The sequence below is a fragment of the Metopolophium dirhodum genome, chromosome 1 (assembly GCF_019925205.1).
Source record: "Metopolophium dirhodum isolate CAU chromosome 1, ASM1992520v1, whole genome shotgun sequence".
NCBI classification, from domain to species: Eukaryota; Metazoa; Arthropoda; class Insecta; order Hemiptera; family Aphididae; genus Metopolophium; species Metopolophium dirhodum.
Window position 1 is genome coordinate 40,360,093 of NC_083560.1, and position 27,867 is coordinate 40,387,959.

Consider the following 27,867-nt stretch of genomic DNA (forward strand, 5'->3'; position numbering starts at 1 on the left):
CAATAACTTCGAAATGAAGTTCGTCCGGGTTTTTTTTACATTCTTATAAAGCACCCTAAAATACACATTTTGGAAAAAAAAAATTTGAAAAATTAATAGGTTGCTAAACAGAATTATGCCAAGAAATTTAGTATTGCATCGTCTGGCATCACTAATTTATCTTTTTGCTATCATTATAAATTTATTCACGCAGTATACACATTAATACAAACAACTTGACTACTTACAGACGTATAAATAAAAGTAAGTTATGTTTATTTATTTAATTAAGTAACATATATTAAAAGCTTTAAAATTCATGTGAATTAGGTTTAAGTCCTGTGCGTATGCTAGTTGAACTATGAAATATATTTTTATGTTAATTGAATGGCGAATATAATTTTGTAAATAAAATTTAAACGTTGTTATCACTTTAAAGTAATTTGTACACAATAAGGTTCGGAGGTAAATAAATATTGTACTCTAACTTGGGAAACGCTTATCCTATGCTTTACTAGGTACTGTCCCAAGTTAAACCTAATGTCAGTAATGTTACTTTAAGTTCAATAAAATCTTTAAAAAACCTATTTAATAAGTAATAATATCAAATTCTTTTGAAATTTTTAAAAATTATCCCAAGATACCTCTTATCAGTCCAACATGAAATTTGAATATATTTAATATGGTTGTACTTGTACCAAGTTATACTTTTTGGTAACATGGAAACACAAGACAGAGAATTTTTTTTTAAAAATAATGCTTAGCCACTTACTTTTTTAAACTTAACAAAAAATTTACACTTTGTAAGCTAATACGCTAATAAAACAAATTCATATATTTCTATGAGAAAATTACATACAAACGAAAAAAATGTCCCATGTTACCCTGTTGTACGGTAGTTAGGTAAATTCTTTTTACATATGAAGAAGTTATTTATAAAACAATACATTGTATGTTTTTCTAATGTTTCTATTCGCTATAGATAATATTTTATATTATACAAATAATATTAACTTTTATCCATCCTTAAAAATCCTAACAACCTATTTCCTCTTAATATAATTAAAATAGGTTTCCCAGTTTCGCTCATAAATATAAGTAGTATATTAATTATATTTATAAATATATATTATTAGTGTTTATGTTTATTATAGTTTTAACTGCAGCTATAAACATTTGTTTTAAAACTTACTATTTAGAATGGAAATGTAATAGATTCTGAATTTAAAGACAAAATGTTCATAAATCTGCCATTTTTTATTCTACGAGCAGTAGTTCCTAACCCCAATTCAATTCAAATATCATTTGAACCTACGCGTGAAGAATGTTTAAATCTTTTATTGTCAATCCCGAGAAAAATAATTAAAACAGTACAAGATATACCAAGAGTTGAACAACTGTTAATGAAACGTAATATTATATAGCTATAAGATATTAAATATCTTCTATTATTAAAATCTAAAATAATATATAAATTGTTTTTTAATTCTTTAAAGAACTGAAAGGTGATTCTACTATGGTATTAAAAAACATTCATGAAACTGAAGAGGATGTTCAAAATATGTTAATTGAAGTTAGTAAGGTTCTGGAAAACAATTTTTCAGGACCAGAAACTTACATTACATGTTATAAATCCTACTACTATTTGTTAAATGGCACTGAAGCTAAAGCCTTCGATAAATTTTTTTCAAGTGATCCATTTCCATTATTGACTGTATGTACCTATCTCAATATTATAAATTTATAACTAAATTTAAAAAGTAAATAGATCATGTTAATATTATTCTATATTTTTAAGGAATTCAATGAATGGGTCATCAAGTATATGACTATAAATGAAGATATCCTTAAACTTAGAGATCGAGTGGAATTAAATTTAATAAAACTAGATGTATCTGAGGTTAATACATATTTAAAAAATATAATTAAGAGTTTGAAAAACAGAATTCTTGACTATTTTATGAATTTAACTCAGCAAAATATTTCTGGGTAAACATAATATTCTAAAATGCTGAAATGCTGAATTATTTTATATTTTATTTTATTAGCAGTATATATAATAATAATAAAATAAAAACAGTGACATCAGTAATAATCATATTTTTTCAGAATAAATAGTGAATTTGAAGTTATGTCTGCCAAGTTATCAGAAACACCTGACACTACTGAAGAATTAGTAGAGCTTAGTAACTATGTAACACTAAGTCGAGATTCTACTTTATCAAAAATGAAAGCTCAACTAAGGACTGTCGGAGAATACATAATGTTTCTTTTTGATTACACATTGTTCAACAGTTATAAAATATTCCATTTTATTTCATGAGATTTCATTTTTAAATGACTTTTTTTTAATAGTTGATGATATAAATTTGCAATCACGAGCATATCGATGGCCTCAAGAAATTGAACAGTTTTTAGATTTAGCTACAAATAGAGTTGTTCTAAAGAAAGCGGTAGTTGAAAGCCAGTTGAAAACTAAAAAAACTGAATTTGAATTGAAGTATGTTAAAAGTGATTTCAATTAAGTAGGTAGTATTAACAATTAAATGATTGGTTTTTATAGTCTTAAAAGTCATCACAAATTATTGGATCATTTAAAAAAAAAAGACCCGCCAATATTAACTAATGATGAAATCATTGCAGCAACTGAAGAAGTAGATCGTCTTACTGATTTTCTTAAAGAAGATATTGCTGCTGCAAAGGTATGTAAATAAAATTTAAACTATAGGTACCTACACTATAAAACAGTAATCTAATTAAAAATTAATTTAAGTTTTAACTAAATCAATATATTTTTAGAGTTTGGACAGTGTGTTTAATAGGATGTTGTTATAATTGTGCTTATTTTATTAAAAAATGTTTTACTTTCATTAACAGTACCTATAGAAATTCTAATAATATCAACTGCTGAGTTAAGAAATTACTTACCTACCTATGTTAATTGTTATTAAATATATTATGTATTTATTTTAAGAATTAAATAATTAAGGGTTCAAATAATAATAACATTAAATAATTTAGAGCATTAATCACACTGAAAAACTTTTGGATGTTGAAGTTACATCATATACTCATCTTTATACAATGGTTACAACTAGTGAGCAATTTGACCGTTTGTGGCACATTGCTTATGATTTCCAGAACTATTATCAAATATGGTTCAATGGTAAAATATACATTAATAAAATATATGAAAAATATGAATTGATGTATTCTTAAACGAACATAATTTACTAAATCTCAGGGCCATTCCACGATCTGAATGCTAAGGAAATAAAGGATATGGTGGAAAATATGTGGAAAACCCTATATAAATTAGCTAGAACTCTTCAAGACTATCCTGGGTCAAAAAGAGTAGCAGAAATTGTACGTGGTCGAGTCGATGATTTTAAAAAGTATTTACCAGTATTGGATACAATTTGTAATCCGGGTATACACGATAGACATTGGACAGAAGTAATTTTATTAATATTTTACTGTTGTGAATAATCAGTAATAAAAAAAACCTTAATACACACCAGATTAGCAAAAATGTTGGTGTAGAGTTACATCCTAATGATTCATCAACTTTGTCTCAAATGATTGAAATTGGTTTACTGGATTATATTGAAAAACTTGAAGAAATTAGTGTTATTGCAACTAGAGAATATTCTCTTGAACAAAATCTTCGAAAAATGAAAGAGGAATGGATACCTATTGAGTTTGAATGTAGCCCATACCGAGATACTGGAGTTAGCATATTAACGGCGTTAGATGATATTCAGGTCATGTTAGATGACCATATACTGAAAGCTCAAACAATGCATGGATCGGTTTATATAAAACCTTTTGAAGAAGAAATGGATATATGGGAAAAAAAATTAATTTTGATGCAAGAAATTTTAGACCTATGGATTTCAGTAAATAATATTATGTTTATTAATGGTAATAGGTGCTTAAGAGGACGTGTTGTCTCCGTCTTACAAGTGTACAGCATAGAAAAAACTGTTTTGCGTGTGAAAGAACCGAGAAGGCTACAATCATAACTAAGAAACGTGATTTTCACCACATAAAAAGGAGATTTTTGGCTGTGCAACGTTGTTTTTATTTTTTTGATATCATTTATATGAAAATAGTTTTTCAAGTTTGAAAAACACAAACAATAATGGGTTTTGAAAGAGTAAGAACTATTTTCATATAAGTGATATCAGAAAAATAAAAACAACGTTGCACAGCCAAAGTTCTCCTTTTTATGTGGTGAAAATATCGTTTCTTAGTTATGACTGTAGCCTTCTCGGTTCTTTCCCGCGCAAAACAGTTTTTTGCTATGTTGTACATTTGTAAGACGGAGATAACGCATAGCGTCCTCTTAAAATTAAAATACAGTTATTTATTTTCATATTAATTGTGATCAAATGCATAAGAATAATTATTTATAAAAAGTATTAATGACTGTATAATTTGTAATTTATTGTGATAATATCAGTATAGGTTATGTTTACTAAATATATAAATAGATCGCGGATTTCTATGCAATTGCATATTTTTTTCCTTTTAATATTTTTGGATTGTTGTCAGTTATCTCCACGAATCATCATAATTTGAAGCTAATGGAGAAAATTTTTTTTGCATATTTCTGCATATTTAAAGGTTATTGCATATTTTTGCATATTTTGGCAAAATTCAAAATTTATTGCATATTGAAGCAAAAATTTAAAAAATGTATTAAATAATATTTTGTCAAGTAGAAAAATTAAAACTAAATTTCATAGTCACTAAATAATAATGTATATATATTTATTTAAACCTTTATAAGATAAATAATCGATTACGACGTAAACTTAATCGCTCTTGCTGTGTCAGTCGGTTATCGACATACCACTTGGCACTCGGTTACATCGTTTTTCGTTGTCCGTAAATCGTTAATATGCCGAAAATAAATGTGTGTCTACCTATAATCTAAATTGCTCTTGCTGTATCAGTCAGTTATCGACATACTAGTATACAACTGAGTTTCGTCGATTGTCGTTGTCCGTAAATTGTAAATATGCCAAAAATAAGGAGTTCGTTTTCTAACAAAATTCGCGAATGGATTTCCACAGCAAACACAGACACCGAGGTTTTCACTACTGACGGGAAAATAGTATTTTGTAACCCTTGTGGAAAATCTATTGTTTGTGAGAGAAAGTCTCAGGTAGATCAACACATAAAAACAGGTCGGTTCAGCTCGAAGATCTTTATGAAGACCCGACAATACTAAGTTGCTTCAAATATGCCCCAATAACTTCGGTTGACGTCGAACGTTCGTTCTCAGTCTTTAAAAATATGTTAACCGATAAACGATACAGCTTCACAGAAGAAAAACTTGAAATGCACATGATTATTCATTTTAATAATAAATAAAATTTTAAAAATAAATTAAGTTTTTCAGAAAATTCCCTAAATTTTTTTTTATGAAGTACCTATTTAAGTAATTAATTATTATAAGTTGTATTGTAAATTTTAAATAAATAAAAAATTTTTGCATATTTTTTACATATTTTTATGATTTTGACTCCATATTTTTTGCATATTTTCATGATTTTTACTGCATATTATATGGCATATTTCAATACTTTAAAGTGCATACAAATCCACGCTCTATATATAAATATATTTTATTAAGCTCATAATAAATGACAATTTCATTCCAGTTCCAATGTTGTAAATCAATACATTAGTAATGAATAATAATATAGGTATGTATTTATTTAAATTACCTATAAACAAAATTATATATTTTTAGATCCGGCTATTAACTATTATATTTTACACTTTGAATATGTATGGGTAATTTATAATAGGGTTGCAAAATATTTACATTTCAATGAGTGGATTTTATTTTATATATATATAAACAACAATTGGGTGGGGGGGGGATACTGGATGAAGTTTGATAAAATGTGCTAATAACTATACATTTAACCAAAATACAAGCATCATTAAATGTTTTACATTTAGACAACCTATTTGTGCTTATCTAATATTTATATAGAAATATGTAAATATGAAATCTTATAGATTAATAAATTATCGTATAGATAAATATATATTAGTTCTATACTATATACCTTATTATAATAAAGAAAGTTTTATATACCGATATAAAATACCTATATACAATTATTGTTTTTAAATTGTAGGTGCAAGGGATTTGGATGTATTTAGGTCCAATATTTAGTTCAGAAGACATAAACCGTCAGATGCCCGAAGAAGCTAGAAATTTTAGGACAGTCGATGCTATTTGGCGTCATATTATGATTTACACTGTTAAAAATAATAAAGTTCTCGAAGCTACAAATTATCCAAATATGTTACAATTACTAAAAAGGTGCAGTGTTATGTTTGAGCAGATACAAAAAGGCTTAAATGAGTACTTGGAGAAAAAACGTCTTTTCTTTCCACGGTACCTACTTACCTATGGCATTATAGTCTTATTATTCATAACATAGACATGTTTAATAGCTCAATTAAAATTACAGATTTTTCTTTTTGTCTAACGATGAACTCCTTGAAATTTTATCCGAGACCAAAAACCCACTACGGGTACAACCTCATCTTAAAAAATGTTTCGAAGGCATTGCGAAATTAAACTTTACAAAAAGTATAGAAATTGTGGGAATGATATCAGCTGATGGTGAAGTAGTAGCATTTAATGGAATAATTTATCCCGCTGAGGCTAAGGCATGATTAATTGTTTATAATTTATTTTTGGCACTGGAGTCTGAATTCAATTTTATGTCACAGGGCTTAGTAGAAAAATGGTTAATCCAGGTTGAAAGTTTAATGATGCAGTCAATAAACAAAATTATCAACGATGCAGTAAAAAAATATGCTAATACTAATCGGTCCGAATGGGTACTTCAGTGGCCAGGTATGGTAGTTTTATGTGCTGCGACAATAAATTGGACTGCCGAAGTAGAAACTGCTGTTGAAAAGAGATCACTTCCTGTTAGAGAAGTTTCTTAAACTAATAATAGCCTACCTTAAATAGTTAATAGTATTGAATTTGTGCAATTTTTGTGTTAGGCTTACTTACAGAAAAGTAATAATCAAATAGACAATTTAGTAAGTTTAGTGCGTGGCACATTAAGCAAAGGCGAAAGGGCCACGGTGTGTGCTTTGATAGTTATAGATGTTCACGGTAATTAACTTAAAATATTTATTCATTAATTATAGTAATTTTTTTAATAAACCATTGAATTTAACATGTTAAGCTCGTGACGTTGTTAAAAATCTTAAAGTTCTGAAAATAAGCAGTATTCGAGATTTCAATTGGATTAGTCAACTTAGGTATTATAATAGAAATTCGAAAACTACTGTGTCGATGATAACTACTACTTTAGACTATGGAAATGAATATTTAGGCAATACACCAAGATTGGTAATTACTCCATTAACAGATCGATGTTACAGGTAAAATAATAATTTTAATTACAATTTTAATTTTTTTTAAAAATGTTTTTGAATTAAATAGAACGCTTATGGGTGCATTAAAATTATACCTTGGTGGTGCTCCAGAAGGTCCAGCCGGTACTGGAAAAACAGAAACTACAAAAGATTTAGCCAAAGCAATTGCCAAACAATGTGTCGTATTCAATTGTTCTGAAGGACTTGATTTTAAAGCTATGGGCAAATTTTTCATGGTTCGTATAATGCAGTTAATAATATTATGATTTTTAAAATGTTGCATCTGCACATTTACGTGCATTAAATTTAAAGGTAAACATTAATTATTATAGGCTTAATGTTAATAATACGTGAACACGTTATCCTCGTTATAGGAAACGGTTTTAGTGGTTTTGTTTGCATATTATACTATAGTAAAATCCGAAAAAAAATAACAAACAATTTGAAGCAAACACTATTTATGTGTAATACAAATTATACAATGATCAAGAGCGCCTGCAGGGGGGGGCAAAGGTGGCTGTTTAAGGATTTTTTTGAACACTGTGTCTGTATATAGTTTATAATTCATATGTCACGCATATGACTTACCGACTATGCATCATCTGATATCCAGACTTGGGTAAAATACTTTTAAAAAGTATTTGGAATAAATACTCGAATACTTATGAAAAATAGTATTCAGAATACCTATGTATTCAAATACTTCATACAAATAGTATTCCGAATAAAGTATTTTAAATACCTACCTACTTCAAAAGCATTCCAAATAGGTACTTTTAAAATACATTTTAATTTTTGTTTTAAATATAATACCAATAATACTTTTCTTCGGGAAAATTTTCCAACATTTAGCTATAATTTAATAATTCTAAATATAATGTAATTTAAGTTGTTGATACTCGATTTAAAATTTTAAAACGTGTATAAAATTGTAAAAAATGTCCAGAAAAACAAGAAAACTTGAAAATTTTATAGGATTAAAATACTATATATATATAATATTTTAAATAATTATTCAGAATACTGTTGGAAAAAGTATTTTATAAGTATTCTATATACCTACTAATAAATTGTTCCAAATACTGTATTTGGAATACTTTATTCAGAATACTACCCAAGACTGCTGATATCTCCATTTAATAATGATAACAAATGTTGATCTTTCCTTGGGAGTTTATTCTACATTATAAAATTATAAAATTGCTTATAAATTGTTTAGTTAATACAATTTTTAATTGTTTTTTACATGTTAGAATCTGAATTTTAATCTGCTGATTTTTTTATAATATAATTTAATTATTTTAAATCATTTGGTGTTGGTGGTTAAGGTGCTAAAGTAAGTTGATTTCTGACCCACCCCCCCCCCCCCCTATCTGGTCTACGAATCAGTCGATTTTTCTATCGTATTCAGTGGGCCCGATTCTATTAGCTATAAAAATTTAAAGGAAGCTTAAATAGATGAGGTCAAACCGTGTCAGTAGCTCCTAGACTGAGAAAATACTTTTTACTACTATATATCGTAATAAATTAATAATAAAAACATATATTATATTAAATTCAATTGTTTAGTAGGTACATATTCACCTGTTCTTTTTTTGGAACTATGGGGGCTAAGCCCCCTGTCTCCTCTTAAAGCATCCACTCTCTTATGGATAACTACAATTAAAAACAGTAAAACACGTGTAATATGGAATCTGAACACGGAAACGTGTTTTTTATGATAGATACAATATTGTTGTCTTGATTTTAGGGATTAGCACAATCTGGAGCATGGGCATGTTTTGACGAATTTAATAGAATTGAACTTGAAGTGTTGTCAGTTATTGCTCAGCAAGTGTATATTATACAAATGGCGGTTAAAGCTAAAAAGGAAAGATTCGTGTTTGAAGGCACAGAGTTAACATTAAATCCCACTTGTGCAGTTTTTATAACTATGAATCCAGGGTAAAATTATATTTTTTAAAATTGCTTACATTTTTACCATAATATTATCCTAATGTTATAACAAAAACTATTATTATTATTATTATTATTTTTATTATAGATATGCTGGACGACAAGAACTACCCGATAACTTGAAAGTATTGTTCCGTACAGTTGCTATGATGGTACCAGATTATGCTATGATTGGAGAAATATCATTATATTCTATGGGTTTTAGTGATGCTAGAAGGTATGTTGTTAATGTTTTCGTATAAAAGGTAATAATTTGAATAACTTTATATAATAATTGTACTACAGTTTGGCTGAAAAAATTGTTGACACATATAAGTTATGTTCAGAACAATTGTCATCTCAATCACATTACGATTATGGAATGAGGGCAGTTAAATCTGTATTAACATCTATTGAAAATTTGAAAATTAAATATCCTGATAACGACGAAGAGCAAATTGTACTAAGAGCTATATACGATGTCAATATGCCAAAATTTTCATCGGAGGTTTCATTCTAACTATAATTACCCAACTATTAACTAATTTAAATATTATTTCATACCTTAAAATATTTCATGTTAGGATATACCACTTTTTGTTGGTATATATGGAGATTTGTTCCCCGGTGTCAATCTCTTAGTTCCAGAAAGAGAAGAACTCATAAATAAAATAAACATAAACTTAAGTAAAAGGAATTTACAAAGTACTCCGTGGTTCATTGACAAAATAATACAAGTATATGAAATGGTTTTGGTTAGACACGGACTTATGATTGTTGGTGAACCATTTTCAGGAAAAACTTGCGCCTATCAGGTTATTAAATATTATTTATACAATTGTTGTCTAAAATTGTTCGTATTCCTTTCAACATTTATATCTATCGTAAAATATATTTAAATTTATTTTTGCAAATCGTAAGTGCATCTGGTATTAGGGTTCCTTGTAATTAGAGCTAGGATTTATGTGCAATAAAAAATGATGAAATATGCATTTGTTTTATTAAAAATATGCTAAAATATACTTCCACATAAATATGAACACTTAATACAAAAACATGAAAAAAAATTCTAAAATCTATAAACTTATCAATTATCTCTAAATTTATTTAAGCTATTCAAATGAATTACATGAAACAATAACATGGTGCTTTAAATTTTTAAAAATAAATTATCTTCTGTTTAACCTTAAGAAATTCTTATATTTGCTAAAACTTCGCTCGACATTATTCACACGACGTCATTTTTGCATATTTAAATTTTGTTACTTCTCCAGGGGTTATATTTGGGAAATCTTCATTTTTTAATTTGTTGTCGATTTTTTCAGCAATGGGTCCTTTGTTTTGGCAAAGTTTAGATTTAGTTTTTTCAACGATTTCCAAATTCTCATCGAGTAATAGTGAGGTATTTCCTAATTTTAATATAGATTGAGTGATTAAGCCCAAATTACATTTTATATAAGCTAAATAATTTTGTATATATCTATATTCAAATAAAGCTATATCATTCTTTATGGATTTCGCAGAACTTTCGTCTAAAGACAAAAGCACCGATTTTAAGGAGTATAAATTATCAGAATAATATAATGCGACCTCTAGCCAAGTTCCCCATCGGGTAAGTATAGGCTGTGGTGGCAAAGGTAATTTTGGAAATAATTCTCAAAATTTGAACACACGACTCGGAACTTTTAAAATACTTTTTTCACACAACTTATCATGTTATCAATATGTGGATACTCAAGCCTTAATGTTTCACACACTCTGTGAAAACCATGTGCCACACATGTTAATATATCATATTTGGATACGAATATAGGTACAATACAGTTAGAGATTCGGCCGTTTTCACCATGTATGGCCAGCGTCAGTTAAAAATAAAAAACTTTATTATATTTAATCTCGTTGGGCCAATGTATATTTAAATCGTTAATAATTTTCCTACAGTTTTATAATTGCATTTTGTAAGCTCCTCGCATGTTAATAAATACGAATTAGAACATTTTTTATCTTTATGCATAAGACCAACTAAAACATTAGCAACGTACCTTCCGTCAACGTCTGTAGTTTCATCAATTGAAACATATATTAGGCCCTCTCCTTTCTTTACGAATACGGTCAATTACTCCGTTGTAAAGTTTGCAACGATAAGTTAAGATGGATTAAATTACTTGTAAGTATTTTTGTACAGCGATGGAATGAATCGTAACGAAATATACCATAAAACATAAATTGTTCGCGTTATTGTTGTTAAAATATGCAATATTATTCATTTTTTTTCTCAAAAATTTTACACAAAATATGCTAAAACATGCAATAAAAAAATACCCCCATTTACCTCGTCATGAGTTGATTCTTGGACATAATTAACAAAAGGAGTAATAAGAAGTAGTAAAAAAACCATACCAATGCATATAAATCCTAGCCCTGAGTTGTAATCAATTAATTAATATTCAACAATAGATTTAAGGTATTGGTATAATGTTATTTTAATTGGTTAGGGATTTTTAAAGTAATGATATTTATACTAGGATTTATTTTTAATTTAATTAAACATTTTTTATAATATCCATATTTGAATTCTTTATAATATTATAATTGTTATTTTTCTTAAATTTTAGATTATTACCTACAAATATATTTTAGATTCTGAGCGAAGCGATGAATGAATTGATTTTACAATGATGAGTGTTTTTTTAAATTTTTTTTTGTGTGTACACGATAAGTAGTCGAAATAATTATTCTTCGGTTTTCACTTTCAGTATCTTGTTCGATGGGAAAGTGAATCTAGTTGGTGCATTGGGCAGGACAAAATTCCTATTAAGTTTCAAAAACGCCGAGACACAAAAAAAAATTTAGTAAAACCGGGAATTTTCACGCAAAATCGATTTTGGCTTTTGGTGTGACTCTAAAACAAATGATCGTAGATACATGAACTTTTCACTGGTTTTTTATATTTTATACATTTTATATACCAACACGATAAAATTTTCAAAATATTTTGATTTGTTTTAAACTGTTTACAAACATTTTCAGTTTCCAATTCATTTAGTTTTTTTTTCTCTGAATGTCTATAAAATTTTATTTGTTAGCTAAAAAAGCTTGAAATTTTAATACAAGACTCTAAGTATATTGTTACAATAGTAATTTTAAAATTATAAAATGTTCAACTTTTATATCTACGGAATGAAAATTTAAAACATGGTTCCGCGTAAATAGTTTATATATAAATTTTACTTTATTCACAATAATATCATCAAATATACTTAGGTAGTAATATCATATAGTCTGACCGTGGATCATATCACCGCCTTCGCTCAAAATCAGTTTTCTTATACAATGATATTATATCATTGAATTCAAATTTAACACCATCCATTACAGTGACCCACTTCTTACCTACTGTACAGCAGAGCGACACCCACTTGCCCATCTTTTTAACTATTAGATTTACCGCTTGGTGCTTAAATGTGCTCGTTTGTTTTTAAATATTTTAACATTTTTGTAGCTTATTGCAATCTTTATTAGCTTTTGACTTGAGCAGTCAAACTTAATATTAGGTAGGTATATTATGATTATTTATTTACTTACGTCTTACATATTGATATATTGGTTAATCTTATTATTGTCAATAGAATTACGATAACTTATTTCTATAGGTCTTGGCAGAATCTTTAGGTGATTTACAACTCGACCGTAAGGCCCTAATGAAAGAATTTAAAACCACGTACAAAATAATCAATCCAAAAGCAATTACTCTTGGTCAATTGTATGGTTCATTTGATTCTGTTTCGCACGAATGGTATGATGGTAAATAATCGTACTATATATTATGTATAAAAAAAAATAATATCGCTAATTTAATTTTTTATTTTAGGAGTTTTAGCAATCGTATTTAGAGAATTTGCAAACAGTGTATCAAAGGATCGTAAATGGATTGTATTTGATGGCCCTGTTGATGCAGTATGGATAGAAAATATGAACACAGTGTTGGACGATAACAAAAAACTGTGCTTAATGTCCGGAGAAATAATTCAGGTTTATATAGTTTATCAAAAACGTACTGTATTTCAACATTAATGTACTAGCCAGGTACAGTGGTGGTCAAATTGTTTTGTCCAGAGGGGGGGAGGGTTAGATTATTTTTAATTATGATAAATACAAACTTTATTTATAAACGTATTAATAAGAATATTTTCATGAAATTATTGAATCTATTTTTTTGCTACTACGCCCAATACTTTGTTTCCGGTTATAGCTATAGTAGCGTAAACGCTTTAAATTTACATTTCAAATATACTTTTAATTTAACTATAAAAGAAATAAACCAAACCTAAAAAGTTATATTTTGAAATATAAGACGTGTTGTATGTTTAAATGCGTGTACTGTTAAGGAAACAGTACTGCAAACAGTAGGTTAACCTATACATTTTTCATCATAACGACATTGACGAATGACAAAAATTAATGTATGTTTAGTACCTCAATTTAAAATTTTTGTAAAGAAGTTTACTTTGCATTATTACTTTTAATACTTATTCCAATTACACAAATATCTCTCAGCCTAAAACACATATAATAAGAAGCATATTTTAATATTTACCTCTGCCTTAGTATTTCTTAAATATACAAACTTGGGTAAGACAGTGTTTAAGAATATAGGTAGTCATGTAATCATATTCTATGGAAATTTACTACAATTGATGATTTATTTGTTTAGAAAATAAGAATTATAAATAAATGTAATACATTATACTATATACCTACAATCTACCTATAATATACCTAATATAATTTGTTATAAGTATTGAAAAAAAAACTTGGTGGTGGGTCTTCCCCCCTCCATTGTTTGATGACCACTGACATATTTACATTATATTTTCTAAAATGCTTTTCTATTGTACAGATGAATAATAAAATGAACATGGTATTTGAACCTGCAAATTTAGAGCAAGCTTCACCTGCAACAGTATCTCGCTGTGGTATGATTTATGTGGAACCAAAGCAGCTAGGTTGGAGATCTTTTTGGTTTTCTTATAAGCAAACTCTTTGTTCTAAAATTTTGCCGGACCAACAAATTATGATGGATGATTTAATCGAATGGATGGTACCTGCCGTATTTGATTTTATACAAAGGCATTGTAGTTTATTTTTAGCTACTTCTGAAAATCATATGTTTAACGTAAGGGAATTTTTAAATAGTTAATTTAAATAACACAAATATAATATATAATATTATTATATTATGTTTTATAGTCCTTTACAAGGTTAACAGAATGTATGATTAAAGAAGAAACCGGAGTTGGATTCGCAACCATAATGTTGGGATGTATAATAATTTTCAGTTTGATTTGGAGTTTTGGTTCCTTAATAAAGGGCGATAGCCGAAATAAATTTGATACTTTTTTACGGAAACTTCTTCTTGGAAATATTGATGAATATCAGAAACCAGCTACTTTTAGGTTGACAAAAACAAACCTTTTTCCAGATATGGGCACAGTTTATGATTATGTATATGATTATAAAAATAATGGCTCTTGGGTCTTATGGTCGGAAAAATTGGAATTCAAAATGATCTCACCAGACGCTAGAGTAAATAAATCATTTAATATTTATTGGTTTTTTTTTTTATTTTGAGTTAAAAACAATAGTTGCATTAGTGACACTGACTTGCTTTATTGTATAGATAAATGACTTAATCATTGAAACGGATGAAACAGCAAAGCAAAATTTCTTTCTTCAAATATTATTAAAAAATGAAATTCCTTTACTATTTGTTGGTCCCACTGGTACTGGAAAATCAGCTATTGTACTGGACTACTTAATACATTTGCCAAAAGAAAATTTTTTAGCTAATGTTCTAAACTTCTCAGCACGAACCGCAGCTAACACTGTACAAGACATAATCATTTCTAAATTGGAAAAGTATATCAATTTTTGTAACTTATATTAGAGAAATGTATAAACTAACAAAATATTATTTATACAGGCGAAAAAAAGGAGTTTTTGGGCCGTCTGTTGGGAAAAAATGTATGCTGTTTGTAGATGATTTAAGTATGCCGTTACCAGAAAAATATGGTGCTCAACCTCCAATAGAATTGTTAAGACAATGGATTGATCATGGTAATTGGTATGATCTTCAAACCAAGTCAAGAATTGATATACTCGACATGGTTAGGTTTATTTAAATTTATTATTAGGTATATAATACATACAATTTCGTTACTAATAAGCAATAATTTATTTGCTTTAAGTTATTTATTGGTGTACTTCAACCTCCTGGCGGCGGTTCGAATTCAGTGACTACACGTTTCACTAGACATATGAATGCTATTGGTATTGATTCATTCAGTCAAGAAACTATGTCTAAAATTTTTTCTCAAATTATGAAATGGCATTTTAATAAAGGATTTGCCGAGACTATCGCATTACAAGGAATTGTATAAACTCATAGTTTTGGAAGACAATTCTACATATTTTAACTAAAATGAATTTAGAATGTTGTAGAAGCCATATTATTTGTGTACAAAGAAGCAGTCACTACATTTTTACCGACTCCTGCTAAATCTCACTATACTTTCAATCTCAGAGATTTTACCAGAGTTATAAAAGGAATATTATTGTTACCAGCATCGCGGTGTAAAACTCTTGAAAAAATGTTCCGACTGTGGGTTCACGAGACATGGCGTGTATTTGGTGATAGATTAATTTATGACGACGACCGTAATATATTATTTGAAATAATGAAAACAGCATCTTATAATTGTTTGAGACAACCAATGGACGTTTACCTTAGTGATTTAATGCCAATCGAAGAGAGCTTTTTAAATTCTGATCATTTACGAAACCTTTTTTATGGAAATTACATGGATCCAGATAGTGATAAAAAAATTTATGATGAAGTTCATAGTGAAAAACAACTAATCAAACGAATGGAATATTATTTGAGCGAGTACAATACTATGTCTAAAAGTCCATTATCAATGGTTATGTTTAAGTTTGCCATTGAACATGTATCTCGTGTAAGTAGAGTCTTACAACAAGACAATGGCCATGTGTTATTAGTTGGAATAGGTGGCAGTGGAAGACAATCAGCTACAAAGTTGGCCACATTTATAGCCGATTATAAAATATTTCAAGTATTATTATACTATATACTATAAATATATTCATATACATATATATATATATATATATATATATATATATCCATTCATATATACTAATTTTATATAAATATTTCCATTAGATTGAAATAGGAAGGAATTATGGTAAAAATGAATGGAATGAAGATATGAAAAAAATATTAAGATATGCTGGATGTGAAGGAAATCCTATAACATTTTTTTTATCTGATAATCAAATTGCAGAAGAAAGCTTTGTGGAAGATATAAATATGTTACTTAATACTGGAGATATTCCAAATCTTTATCAATCTGATGAACGTGTTGATATTTTAGATAAAATATCCAATATTGCTCAGAGTCTCGTAAGTTATATCAATAACATACTATTTTAAATAACGAGAGGAATATGAATCATAATTTCATAATTTTAATTTATTCTCAGTAGTGTAATGCAATTAATTTGAGTACCTAATATTTGTTATTAATTAGTAAAATTATCTTCTCGTTCTTTTACTCTTTGATTTTTTTCGAAAGTAAATCTCTCAATATTTTATGCTTGTCCAATTCCGGAAAGTGCACAGCATAGTACATCTCCTCTTGCAGAAGTTTTTCTTTTTTCAATCTGGCAATTCGTATTACTTTATCATAGACACCTAACGGCGAACACTCATATTGAGTTTCAAAGGCCCGATTTTAAATTAGAATATTATATTAACATAACATAATTCAGAGTGATTCTTTTATAATTGAAAAATCATTATTTCAAGAAGTGTCAATGTTTTTGAAAATATTATTTTACATAGTTTTAACTTGTTTCAAGTCATTTACAAAACAAAGTTTTTATTAAAAAATTAAAAAGATAAAAAATATTTAAAAATATAATTTTTTGATAAAAACGTTTTGTAAACTACTTGAAACAAGTTGAAACTATGTAAAATAATATTTTCAAAAACATTAACACTTTTTGAAATAATAAGTGTTCAATTATAAAAGAATCACCCTGTATATTAATATATATATATATATATATATGTATAATTATATTATATATTTATAGTTATTATTTATTATTATATTATTAATAATAACATTAAATTTTTAATTTGTTTATTTAAAATTAACACATTTTTTTTGTTACAGGAGAAAAACATTGAAACAACACCTCTCGCTTTATACAATTTCTTTATAGAAAGAGTCAAAGAAAACCTTCATCTTACTTTGGCTATGTCACCAATTGGCGATGTATTTAGAAACCGCTTGAGAATGTTTCCCTCGCTTATTAATTGTTGTACAATTGACTGGTATGGTATAATTTATTTAAATAATTAAAAAATAATATGTATACAATATACATTGATGGAGGAATAAAATTCACTCAATGCTCTTTGTTTTAACTATAGGTTTACGGTTTGGCCTGAAGATGCTCTTGAGAAAGTTGCAGAATATTATTTAAAAGATATGTCTATTAACAGTGATATTGCATCATCTTGTGTAGTAATTTGTAAAGAATTTCATACGACGGCTAGAGATGCTTCTGTTAGGTAAATTTTCCCATATCTACATTTCATTAATATTGGTACAACATGTAATTATAATTTAAAAATATTAAATTTATTTCGTTATTTTGTATTTGGGTTAATTTTGTTTATCAACTTGTAACTTTTTTATTATTTATGGACAACAATAATGTGACTTACATATGGGAAATTGTGATTTAGTCATTTTATATTTTTAATAATTTTAACTATTGTTTAAAAATATTAAATTTCAGGTTTTATTCAGCGTTAAAGAGGCACAACTATGTTACACCAACGTCCTATTTAGAGTTGATTAAAACATTTAAAAATTTACATAAAAAGAGGGTAGATCAAATTACGACTTTGCGTAATAGATATGAAACTGGCTTAGAAAAATTAGACTTTGCTGCTGGCCAAGTATCTGTTATGCAAGATCAACTTACAGCTTTAAAACCAAAACTTGTAGAAACATCGTTGGCAACTAAAGCTCTTTTGGTTAAAATTGCACAAGACACTGTAAAAGTCGAAGCCAAAAAACAAGTAATTATTAAAACAAAATCATTTTTATTTATAATATTCTTATAAGGTGGCACTACTGAGTGCCCTCCCTTATCTGTCAGTCTCGCTATGTAAATATCTTAAATCAAAATTACTTATTGTACAGATGTTATATAGATTATAATCAAATATATTTTTAATGAAAAAAAATATATATTCTAAAATTAACTGTCCATTTTAGTTAGTGGGTGCCGATGAAGCCCTCGCTAATGAGGCTGCTGCAGCATCACAGGCTATTAAAGATGAGTGTGAAAGTGATTTAGCTGAGGCCATACCAGCCCTCGAAGCTGCAGTTTCAGCTCTAAATACTCTTAAACCTGCTGATATTACCTTAGTAAAATCTATGAAAAATCCACCACATGGTGTCAAGTTAGTCCTAGAGGCAGTTTGTGTTATGAAAGGAATAAAATCTGAACGTAAACCAGATCCCAAGGGCTCTGGGAAAATGATTGAAGATTATTGGGGACCTTCTCAGAAACTTATTTCAGATACTAAATTTTTAGAAAGCTTAAAAACATACGACAAAGATAATATAGATCCTGCAATCATGAAACATATAAGAGAAAAGTAATTTTATCAATTTTTTTTGTGTACAAAAATTAATGCAAGAATAATTTTCAGATATATTAGTGATCCAGCCTTCGATCCAATTACTATCAGATCTGTTTCTAATGCGTGTGAAGGCCTTTGTAAATGGATACGAGCGTTGGATGTATATGACAAAGTAAAAAAAATAGTTGGACCTAAACAAGAAAAACTTCAGCAAGCGGAATCGGATTACAACGCTCAAATAGAAAAACTTAACGAGAAAAGAGCTGAACTTGCTGGGGTATTAGGCAAGCTTCAAACATTGCAAAATGAACTTGCGAAAAAAACACAAGAGCAAACAGAATTAGAAGAAAATATTGAACTATGTGCTAAAAAATTGACCCGAGCTGAACAATTAATTAGTGGACTTAGCGGAGAAAAAAATAGGTGGAGCCAAACCGCTCTGGATTTGCAACTAACCCTGGATAACGTGATTGGTGATGTATTGTTATCTGCAGGTGTTGTTGCTTATCTTGGGGCATTTACTGTTGACTTTAGAAATGTTTGTATTAATATATTAATTAATGTATTTATATTTGTATTTATCATATATTTAATTCATCAAAATATCAGTTATATACTTATATATATAGGTGTATACTATATATTAGATATAAAGTGTAGACGCTGGGTTACTCCTTTTCTCAAGTAATTCATGTCAAGTACCTACCTACTTTTATTCTTATACACAATATATTCTTATTGTAAAATTAATTTACATATTATTGTGTATTTACTAATGAGAAAAAAATGTGTATATGTAAAATATATCTATATAAAAAAATTATTGTCCAGGTACTTATTGATGAATGGAACCAAATGTGTTCAAAAACAAATATTCCTTGTTCAAAACAGTTTTCATTAATACATACATTAGGAGAACCCGTATTAATTCGGGAATGGAATATATTCGGACTTCCAGCTGATAATTTTTCAGTTGAAAATGGGATTATTGTATTTAGTGGTACGAGATGGCCTCTAATGATTGATCCCCAAGGTCAAGCAAATAAATGGATAAAAGCTTTGGAAAGTACAAATAATATTTCTGTAATCAAACTGACAAATTCAAATTATATGACTTCGATACAATTAGCCATTGAACATGGTTTGCCAGTTCTCTTAGAAAATGTACAAGAAGACATAGATGCCACACTTGGTAACATATTACCTATACAAATATACATATTAAAAATTTTGTAAAATTTAAAATTTAATATTTATTTAATAAAATATAAGAAATATAATTACTAGACTTAGGTACTTTTTATAGATCAAGTACTGCTAAAAAATATCTATAAGCAAGGTGGAATTGAATACTTGAGATTTGGCGATAATTTGTTGGAATATAACCACTCATTTCGATTTTACATCACAACACGACTTCGAAATCCTCATTATTTGCCAGACATTTCTGTTAAAGTAGGTTACTTTATCTAAGGCTTAGGCTAAATTAATCAAAAATAAACCATATTCAGATCATGAAAAAAAATTATTTAAAAATTATAAAAATATATTCACATCATGCATTTTTCTAATTTTTTAATTAAATCAAATTATCTTCTAGAATAAATAAATATTATGATTTGGATATATTTTAGTTTTGTTGATGCAATATAACCTAACTGTATATAATTATTCAATTGTTAAAAATAACCACTTGTGTAATTTAGGTGACACTATTAAACTTTATGATAACACCACAAGGGCTTCAAGATCAATTGTTAGGGATTGTTGTTGCTAAAGAACGACCTCAGTTGGAGGAAAAAAAAAATGAATTAATAGTTGAAAGTGCTAATAATAAAAAATCGTTGAAGGAAATCGAAGACAAGATATTATATATTCTATCGTCGTCCGAAGGAAATATTTTGGAGGATGAATCAGCAATAAAAGTTTTATCTTCGTCAAAAGTACTTAAAATTACTTAGGTACTTAATTTGTAAGACATCTACATTACTTTAGCGTATTAACTAATTTTACAGACATTATCAGTTGAAATTCAATTGAAGCAAGAAATTTCTATTATAACTGAAAAAGAAATTGATGTAGCTCGAAACGTTTATATTCCTGTGTCTAAACACTCTTCAGTTTTATTTTTCTGTATCACTGATCTAAATAATATCGATCCAATGTACCAATATTCATTATCATGGTTTATAAACTTATATTATCAGGTAAGTAACTTTTATTTATTTTAATACAGGGTCATAATAAACTAGTATTCAATATTTTTAAATTATTAAAAACGAATATAGCACATGTTACAGGATACGTAATATTGTAGGATTCACCAATAGGTGATTATGGAGATTCTATTGAATTTTAATTTGGGGATGGGGCTAAAATATTTTATCCTAAAATGAGTCATTTAATAACATAATAGTAAATTAATATTATCTTCATTTCGGAGAACTTCGAATAATTTTTGGGGGCCAGCCCCCCAAGCACCTTTCTCTCCCAATCACCGCCAAGATCACCTGCCACCACGAACGATATAGAGACGGTATTCAAACTCTTTCCAAACTCGCTCAAGCATATCTAATGTGACATTAGCTACTGATATTGTTGAGTCACCATAGTGTAATGAAAATAAATTTCTACCTGAAAAAGTCCATTTCAACTTCTAGAGCTTCATGTGTTATCATATATATAAATATCCGGAACTAGAATATAACCTGGAAATATTTCCTCGCTTTTTCGATTTAAAATATAAACGACCAAAGACGTTCTTTGTGGAATGTTCTATATATAAATCATAATAAAAAATAACTGATGATTGTTGCTATATTTGTGTGACAGTCGATTGCACAAAGTGAAAAATCGGATGACATTAATGAAAGAATAAAGATTTTGAATGATTATTTCACTTACAACATCTACCGAAACGTTTGTAGATCTTTATTTGAAAAAGACAAACTGATTTTTTCATTTATTTTAACAGTTGGAATTTTTCGGTCCAAGGTAACTAATAATATTCTGTATTATAATTAAATGTTTAACAATACATCAATACTCAATATAGTAATATTTTATGTCACAGGGTTTAATTGACGATGAGTTATTTACATTATTCCTTACTGAAGGAGTTGGATTAACCAATGAACACCCCAATCCGGCTTCTAAGTGGTTAAGTGATAAGTCATGGGCTGAAACTGTTCGAGCATCTCAATTACCAAGGTAAACTGATAAATATATTTTATATTAAAATCATTAGTACCTACTTACTAAGGCTAGGGAAGGTATCAGACACAGTTAAAACTAAAAACTTATAAAATTCATTGAGATATTGCTGTAAAAATATGCAAAATTGGCAATTGCACTAATGTTTTTTCTACAATTACATAAAAAGTAAATCAAAATTATAACTGACTAACTATTTTGTTTATTTTTTATTAATAACCAATGGTTAGTAAGGAACAGAAATTATTATTAGGGTAAATCAGACACGTGTATTTTATTAGTTTATTTAGTTTATTTTTTTGGGCCTTTAAAGAAAAATTACGCAGTTAGTCTTATACCACTTAGTTATATCGTTTTCAAATAATTTTTAACTACTTCAAAGAATTAAGAAAATATATATACAATACAGGGTGATTCTTTTATCGTAAAACACTCATTATTTCAAAAAGTATTAATGTTTTTGAAAATATTTTTTATCCTTAAAATTTTTTAAGTTTTTTACTTTTTAAATGACAGCATAGAGTTTTAATTTCATATTCCAAAGCAGAATATTTTTCTAAGTATTTTGATTCATAAAAATCGAATTTAGGGCGAGTCGGTTATGAGTTATAACTATTTAAAGTTTAAATGGGCGGTGTGGAGTGGTACGGGGTTATCCCGCAAAATGTTTGTCCACTACTCCGCTTGTCATACTTTTTGAAATAATGAGTGTTTCATGATAAATATATATATATACATAAATACATTCATTAAGCTACGTGAATACGAGTAGGTAAATTAAATTTTTTACGTTTATCAACTTTTAATCAATTCTTTGAAGTATGGTAAAAAGATAGTAAATCAAATTTTGATATTAAAGGTTTTAAATGCATTTCAATCCGAAAAAATGTGTGATTTTATGAATTGAAGCCTTAGGTGACTAAAACTGACTTAACCCATTTTGACTGAGCATTAAGATGGACATATCGAGTTTTTAGAAAATATTTATATACCTACTAAAATTAAAATAAACGCATTTCACTAAATATACATTTTAGATTAAATAAGTTCTATAAATCAATTATCGATTCAAATGATGAGTGGAACGAATGGTATGATTCAAATAATCCACAAGACACACCTATTCCAGAGCCTTTTAAAAATATCGATGGCCTAGAAAAACTTGTAATTATAAAGTGTATTCGTTTTGATAAAGTAGTTCCAGCTATTCAGGTATATCTATATTTTATTTTATTTATTGATGAGCTTCCCAAAAATTATTTAAATATCATCTTCAAAATTTTTAGAAATATGTTGTAAGTAGCATGGGTCAGAAATACGTCGAACCTCCATCGTTTGATTTAGCGGATTCGTTCAAAGATTCAAATTGTTGTAGTCCACTGATTTTTATATTATCAGCGGGAACGGATCCGATGTCTAGTTTGATGAAATTTTCCGAAGACAGAAAAATTAGCCAAACTGATGTAATAACTATATCACTTGGTCAAGGACAGGTAAAATAAATACTAATGTTTGAATTGTTTACATCATTAATATTATTATATTTCGAGTATAACTTATTTATAGGGTCCAATAGCTGCTAACATGATAAAATTGGGCTTAGAAACTGGTAAATGGGTCGTGTTACAAAATTGTCATTTAGCTGTTAGCTGGATGAAAGAACTTGATCGCATTTGTAACGACGATATTATACCCAGTCGTACACATCTATCTTTCCGTCTATGGCTTACAAGTTACCCATCTGATGATTTCCCTGTTTCTATACTACAGAACGGTAAATTAAACATAAATGATTCAAAATCGTTAAATTTCATAATTATTTATTAATTCAAAACTAGGAATTAAAATGATAAACGAAGCTCCGAAAGGTCTTTGTGCAAATTTATTTCGTTCGTATACAACTAACCCTATTAATGATCCAGAATTCTACCTCAGTTGTAAGAACCGTTTAGGTTTGAAAACGTTATTATTTTCACTATGTTTTTTCCATGGAATCATTCAAGAACGTCGAAAGTTTGGACCACTTGGTTGGAATATACCATATGAATTTAACGACTCGGATTTGCAAATCAGCGTGATGCAGTTAAATGTATTAATCAAATGATTAAACTTAAATATAAATATAGTTCATTAATTAGTAATAATTAAAAAAACATTATACTTAGATGTTTTTGAATGATTATGATGAAATTCCATTCGAAGCATTACTTTATTTAATTGGTGAATGTAATTATGGTGGTCGAGTCACTGATGACAAAGATAGACGTTTATTGACATCTTTGTTGTTAATTTTTTTCAACTCAAATGTTATTAACAACAATTCGTAAGTATAATTTATGTATACATTTGATACATTTATTAGATTATGAGTGGAGCGAGGGATCTAGTGATTTTACAATGGTGTTTATTTTTTAATTTTTTAATTTTTTTTCACTTTTTTTTTATTCTATATACAAAATTTCTACCAGAAGGAAGTATACTTTGATTTTAATATAAACTACCTTATCTTTTAGCAAATGGGACAAGATGGTACTTTAGAGAGGTAATTTTTCGATTTTCTCAATAGTTATTTAATGTCATGGGAAAAACTGCCGACAAATTACAAAAAACCCGCTAAAAATGGAATTTGAATTTCTAACGCTTTGTTTATCACCATAGAACAGAATAAAAAATTATAATATTATAATATCAATTTAACTTAAAGGCTATAATAAATAATAACAATATAAAATATCCAGACTGACAAACCGTCTCCACTCAGAATCTTTTTTTATTTTGTTTAAGCTTTGGATTGCACTTTACACATTTTATTTATTTAATCCAACAAATATTTGAAATGTTATCCATCAAATTACTAAAAATATTATATACATATTTATAATATACACAATATTTATTTACTTTAAGTACATACTATAGTATTATTGTTTTTTTAACTGGTTTTCTGATCGGCTATTGGGTTTATTTATCCTTTTCTCATAAACATTGATTATTTTTCTATTAGACCATCATTACTATTAATTGGTTTTGAATTATTTTTTCTTAATTTTAAAACTGTACCGTATTACTATGTACTAGATACACATTTTCTGAGAGTGGACTGTATCATTTACCTAAAGACGTCACCTTAAGTGGATGCTTAGAATACATTAAATCTTTGCCCATGAATCCGCAACCGGAGGTATTCGGACTGCATGAGAATGCTGACATAACAAAAAATAATTATGAAACTCTTATGGTAAGTACATTTTTTTTAATAATATTTATTAATATTTGATATATTTTTATAATCAGAATACTAATTGTTTAGTTATTGAATGGCACCATTTTAACTCAATCTCAAATCGCAGCGGGAAGTAGTGATAAAGATGTAGATGCAAAAACAGTAGAGCTAGCTAGTAATATTGCGAAAAACATTCCAGATTTATTTGACATAATTGAAGCAACAAAAAAATATCCAACAATGTATGAACAATCAATGAATACTGTAATAAGACAGGTATCAATTACATCGATTATTATTTAAAAAAAAATATTAATTCAATATAATGTTATAATGATTATATCGTTTGTGCTGACTGCTGATACCCATACTTGGCACATTTATCATAATACTCTACTTTCTACGTAGGAATTGATACGTTTCAACAGACTATTGTCAGTTATAAAAAAATCACTAGTGGATGTACAAAAAGCTATTAAAGGTATTGTTGTCATGTCATCTGATTTAGAAGAATTAAATACGAGTCTAGTCATTGGACGAGTACCAGCTAACTGGTTGAATTATTCGTACCCCTCATTGAAGCCATTAGGCGGTTATGTTGCAGATTTATTACAGAGGTAAATTGTATCTTTTATATTTCTAAGCAATTTAATTAATAAAAAATATAATAATATTATATTAATAAAAATAATCACAATCGTCTAGACTAAAATTCCTACAAGACTGGCTGGATAATGGAATGCCAGAAGTATTTTGGCTTTCTGGTTTTTATTTTACACAGTCTTTCTTATCGGGTGTGCTTCAGAATTTTTCGCGTAAAAACAAAATACCTATTGATAAGCTTGGATTTGAGTTTGAAGTAACAATATATGAACCCGAAATGGAATTGAAGGATATGCCTGAACAGGGAGTCTATTGTCGAGTATGAATAACTTATCAAAATATTTTGATAAATATATTAAATAATTTGATTGATGATTATCATACATTATTTATTCATATTTTAAAGATTAAATATTTGTATGTTGATCATGCACTTTAATATCATAATATACAATAATCACTAATATTTAATTTTTAATTTGCTTGTATCTATTTATCTATACTTAGGTGTTGAAAATAATATATAATATACATATTATATTATAATATATTTATATTTTATGTGTACTATATGAATTATACAGGTAATACAATTCAATTCATGATACTGTGTATTATTTATTATGTTAGAATAATTTAAATACCTACTTTTTTATGAATTTGATGTTAGTTCCTGATTAAGGAAATCTTTCATGCAGGGATGGGGTTGTTATTAATAATATAACTCAGTTATAACACTATTTCTTTAACTATTGATATTGTTTCAGCTAGGTACCTAACTATGAATCGTTTATTCTAAACATAGCGTACATTGCGCGCAATGCACTACTCACGTCTCACAATACGAGTTATAAGACACAGTTGAGAAACGTATAATTTGTATAATTTATTATTATATATTTATATGCGTTGAACAACAACTAATAAATAATAATACAAGCGTACCTATTTGATTTTCTAGTTTGCAAATTGTCTGTAATTGTATAGTGTTAACAACGACAATAATATTTAATTTAAAATTATTTTCACAGGGCTTATTTTTAGAAGGAGCTAGATGGGATCGAGAATTACAAATATTAAATGAATCCCATCCAAAAATTCTTTTCGATACTGTTCCAATTATTTGCTTTAAACCGGGAATTAAAGTACAGTATATTATAGCATAAACAAAAAATGATTAAAATAACTTTACCTACCTACATTGTTATTATATTTGTTTAGTCTGAGTTTGAGAAGAAAATGTATTACGACTCTCCTACCTACAAGACAAGTGCTCGTCGAGGTGTTCTTTCCACCACAGGCCATTCGACAAATTTTGTGATGTTTATAAACTTTTTAATCGATCGACCTAAAGATCATTGGATCAATCGAGGCACCGCTTGCTTGTGTCAGTTAGACAATTAAATAAAAACAGATTTATTTGGATCTTTACAAAATTAATGCGTTTGCTATACATATATAGATACTTACTAAAACGAAAATATAATAAAAAAATATAATACAGGACGATTCATAAAGTAATATGTTCACACGTCTTTTTTCTAATGCAGTGGTTCAAAATCTGTTTTTTAGAATTTTTTAGTTTACTTAATGGCAATATTTTCATATAAACTTGAAATATTCTGTACCGTTTAAGGAATATTCTATGGTGATACAACTTTCTGTTATCAAACGAGAATCACCATTTTTTATTGTAAATTATTCAACGGATAATTTTTTTTTGAGAATGTAAATGTAA

The 27,867-nt window shown here is 27.8% G+C and overlaps 2 protein-coding genes across 2 annotated transcripts; both read left to right on the forward strand.

Annotated features, from left to right (window-relative positions):
- Nucleotides 1-1,214: 1,214 nt before the first annotated feature.
- Nucleotides 1,215-2,097, forward strand: LOC132938294 (uncharacterized). The gene is made up of 4 exons (XM_061005059.1): nt 1,215-1,389; nt 1,476-1,693; nt 1,778-1,879; nt 2,089-2,097. Exons 1-4 carry the CDS (start codon nt 1,215-1,217, stop codon nt 2,095-2,097), a joined length of 504 nt encoding a protein of 167 aa, XP_060861042.1.
- On the forward strand, nt 1,954-27,867 carry LOC132934764 (dynein axonemal heavy chain 3-like). Its single transcript, XM_061001103.1, is given in 47 exon segments — nt 1,954-1,968; nt 2,089-2,273; nt 2,335-2,479; nt 2,543-2,681; nt 3,001-3,145; nt 3,224-3,435; nt 3,501-3,878; nt 6,141-6,403; nt 6,480-6,681; nt 6,745-6,948; nt 7,027-7,141; nt 7,215-7,413; nt 7,475-7,643; nt 9,158-9,351; nt 9,452-9,580; nt 9,649-9,850; nt 9,927-10,157; nt 12,996-13,146; nt 13,214-13,374; nt 14,243-14,518; nt 14,593-14,928; nt 15,023-15,261; nt 15,326-15,509; nt 15,591-15,776; nt 15,834-16,475; nt 16,586-16,825; nt 17,604-17,764; nt 17,864-18,004; nt 18,235-18,520; nt 18,720-19,105; nt 19,160-19,628; nt 19,922-20,282; nt 20,397-20,545; nt 20,797-21,033; nt 21,106-21,297; nt 21,923-22,084; nt 22,164-22,300; nt 23,341-23,515; nt 23,590-23,796; nt 23,870-24,077; nt 24,142-24,392; nt 24,469-24,626; nt 25,382-25,541; nt 25,614-26,143; nt 26,232-26,524; nt 27,159-27,274; nt 27,351-27,867. Coding segments are annotated over 46 exon segments (10,467 nt in total). The 5' UTR covers nt 1,954-1,968; nt 2,089-2,110; the 3' UTR covers nt 27,534-27,867.

Bases quoted from the DNA above. Each gene is read 5' to 3' on its own strand.
- LOC132938294 (XM_061005059.1), top strand. From the start codon at position 1,215: ATGTTCATAAATCTGCCATTTTTTATTCTACGAGCAGTAGTTCCTAAC. The intron at 1,390-1,475 runs GTAATATTATAT...AATTCTTTAAAG, and splicing joins TGAACAACTGTTAATGAAAC to AACTGAAAGGTGATTCTACT. The intron at 1,694-1,777 runs GTATGTACCTAT...TATATTTTTAAG, and splicing joins ATCCATTTCCATTATTGACT to GAATTCAATGAATGGGTCAT.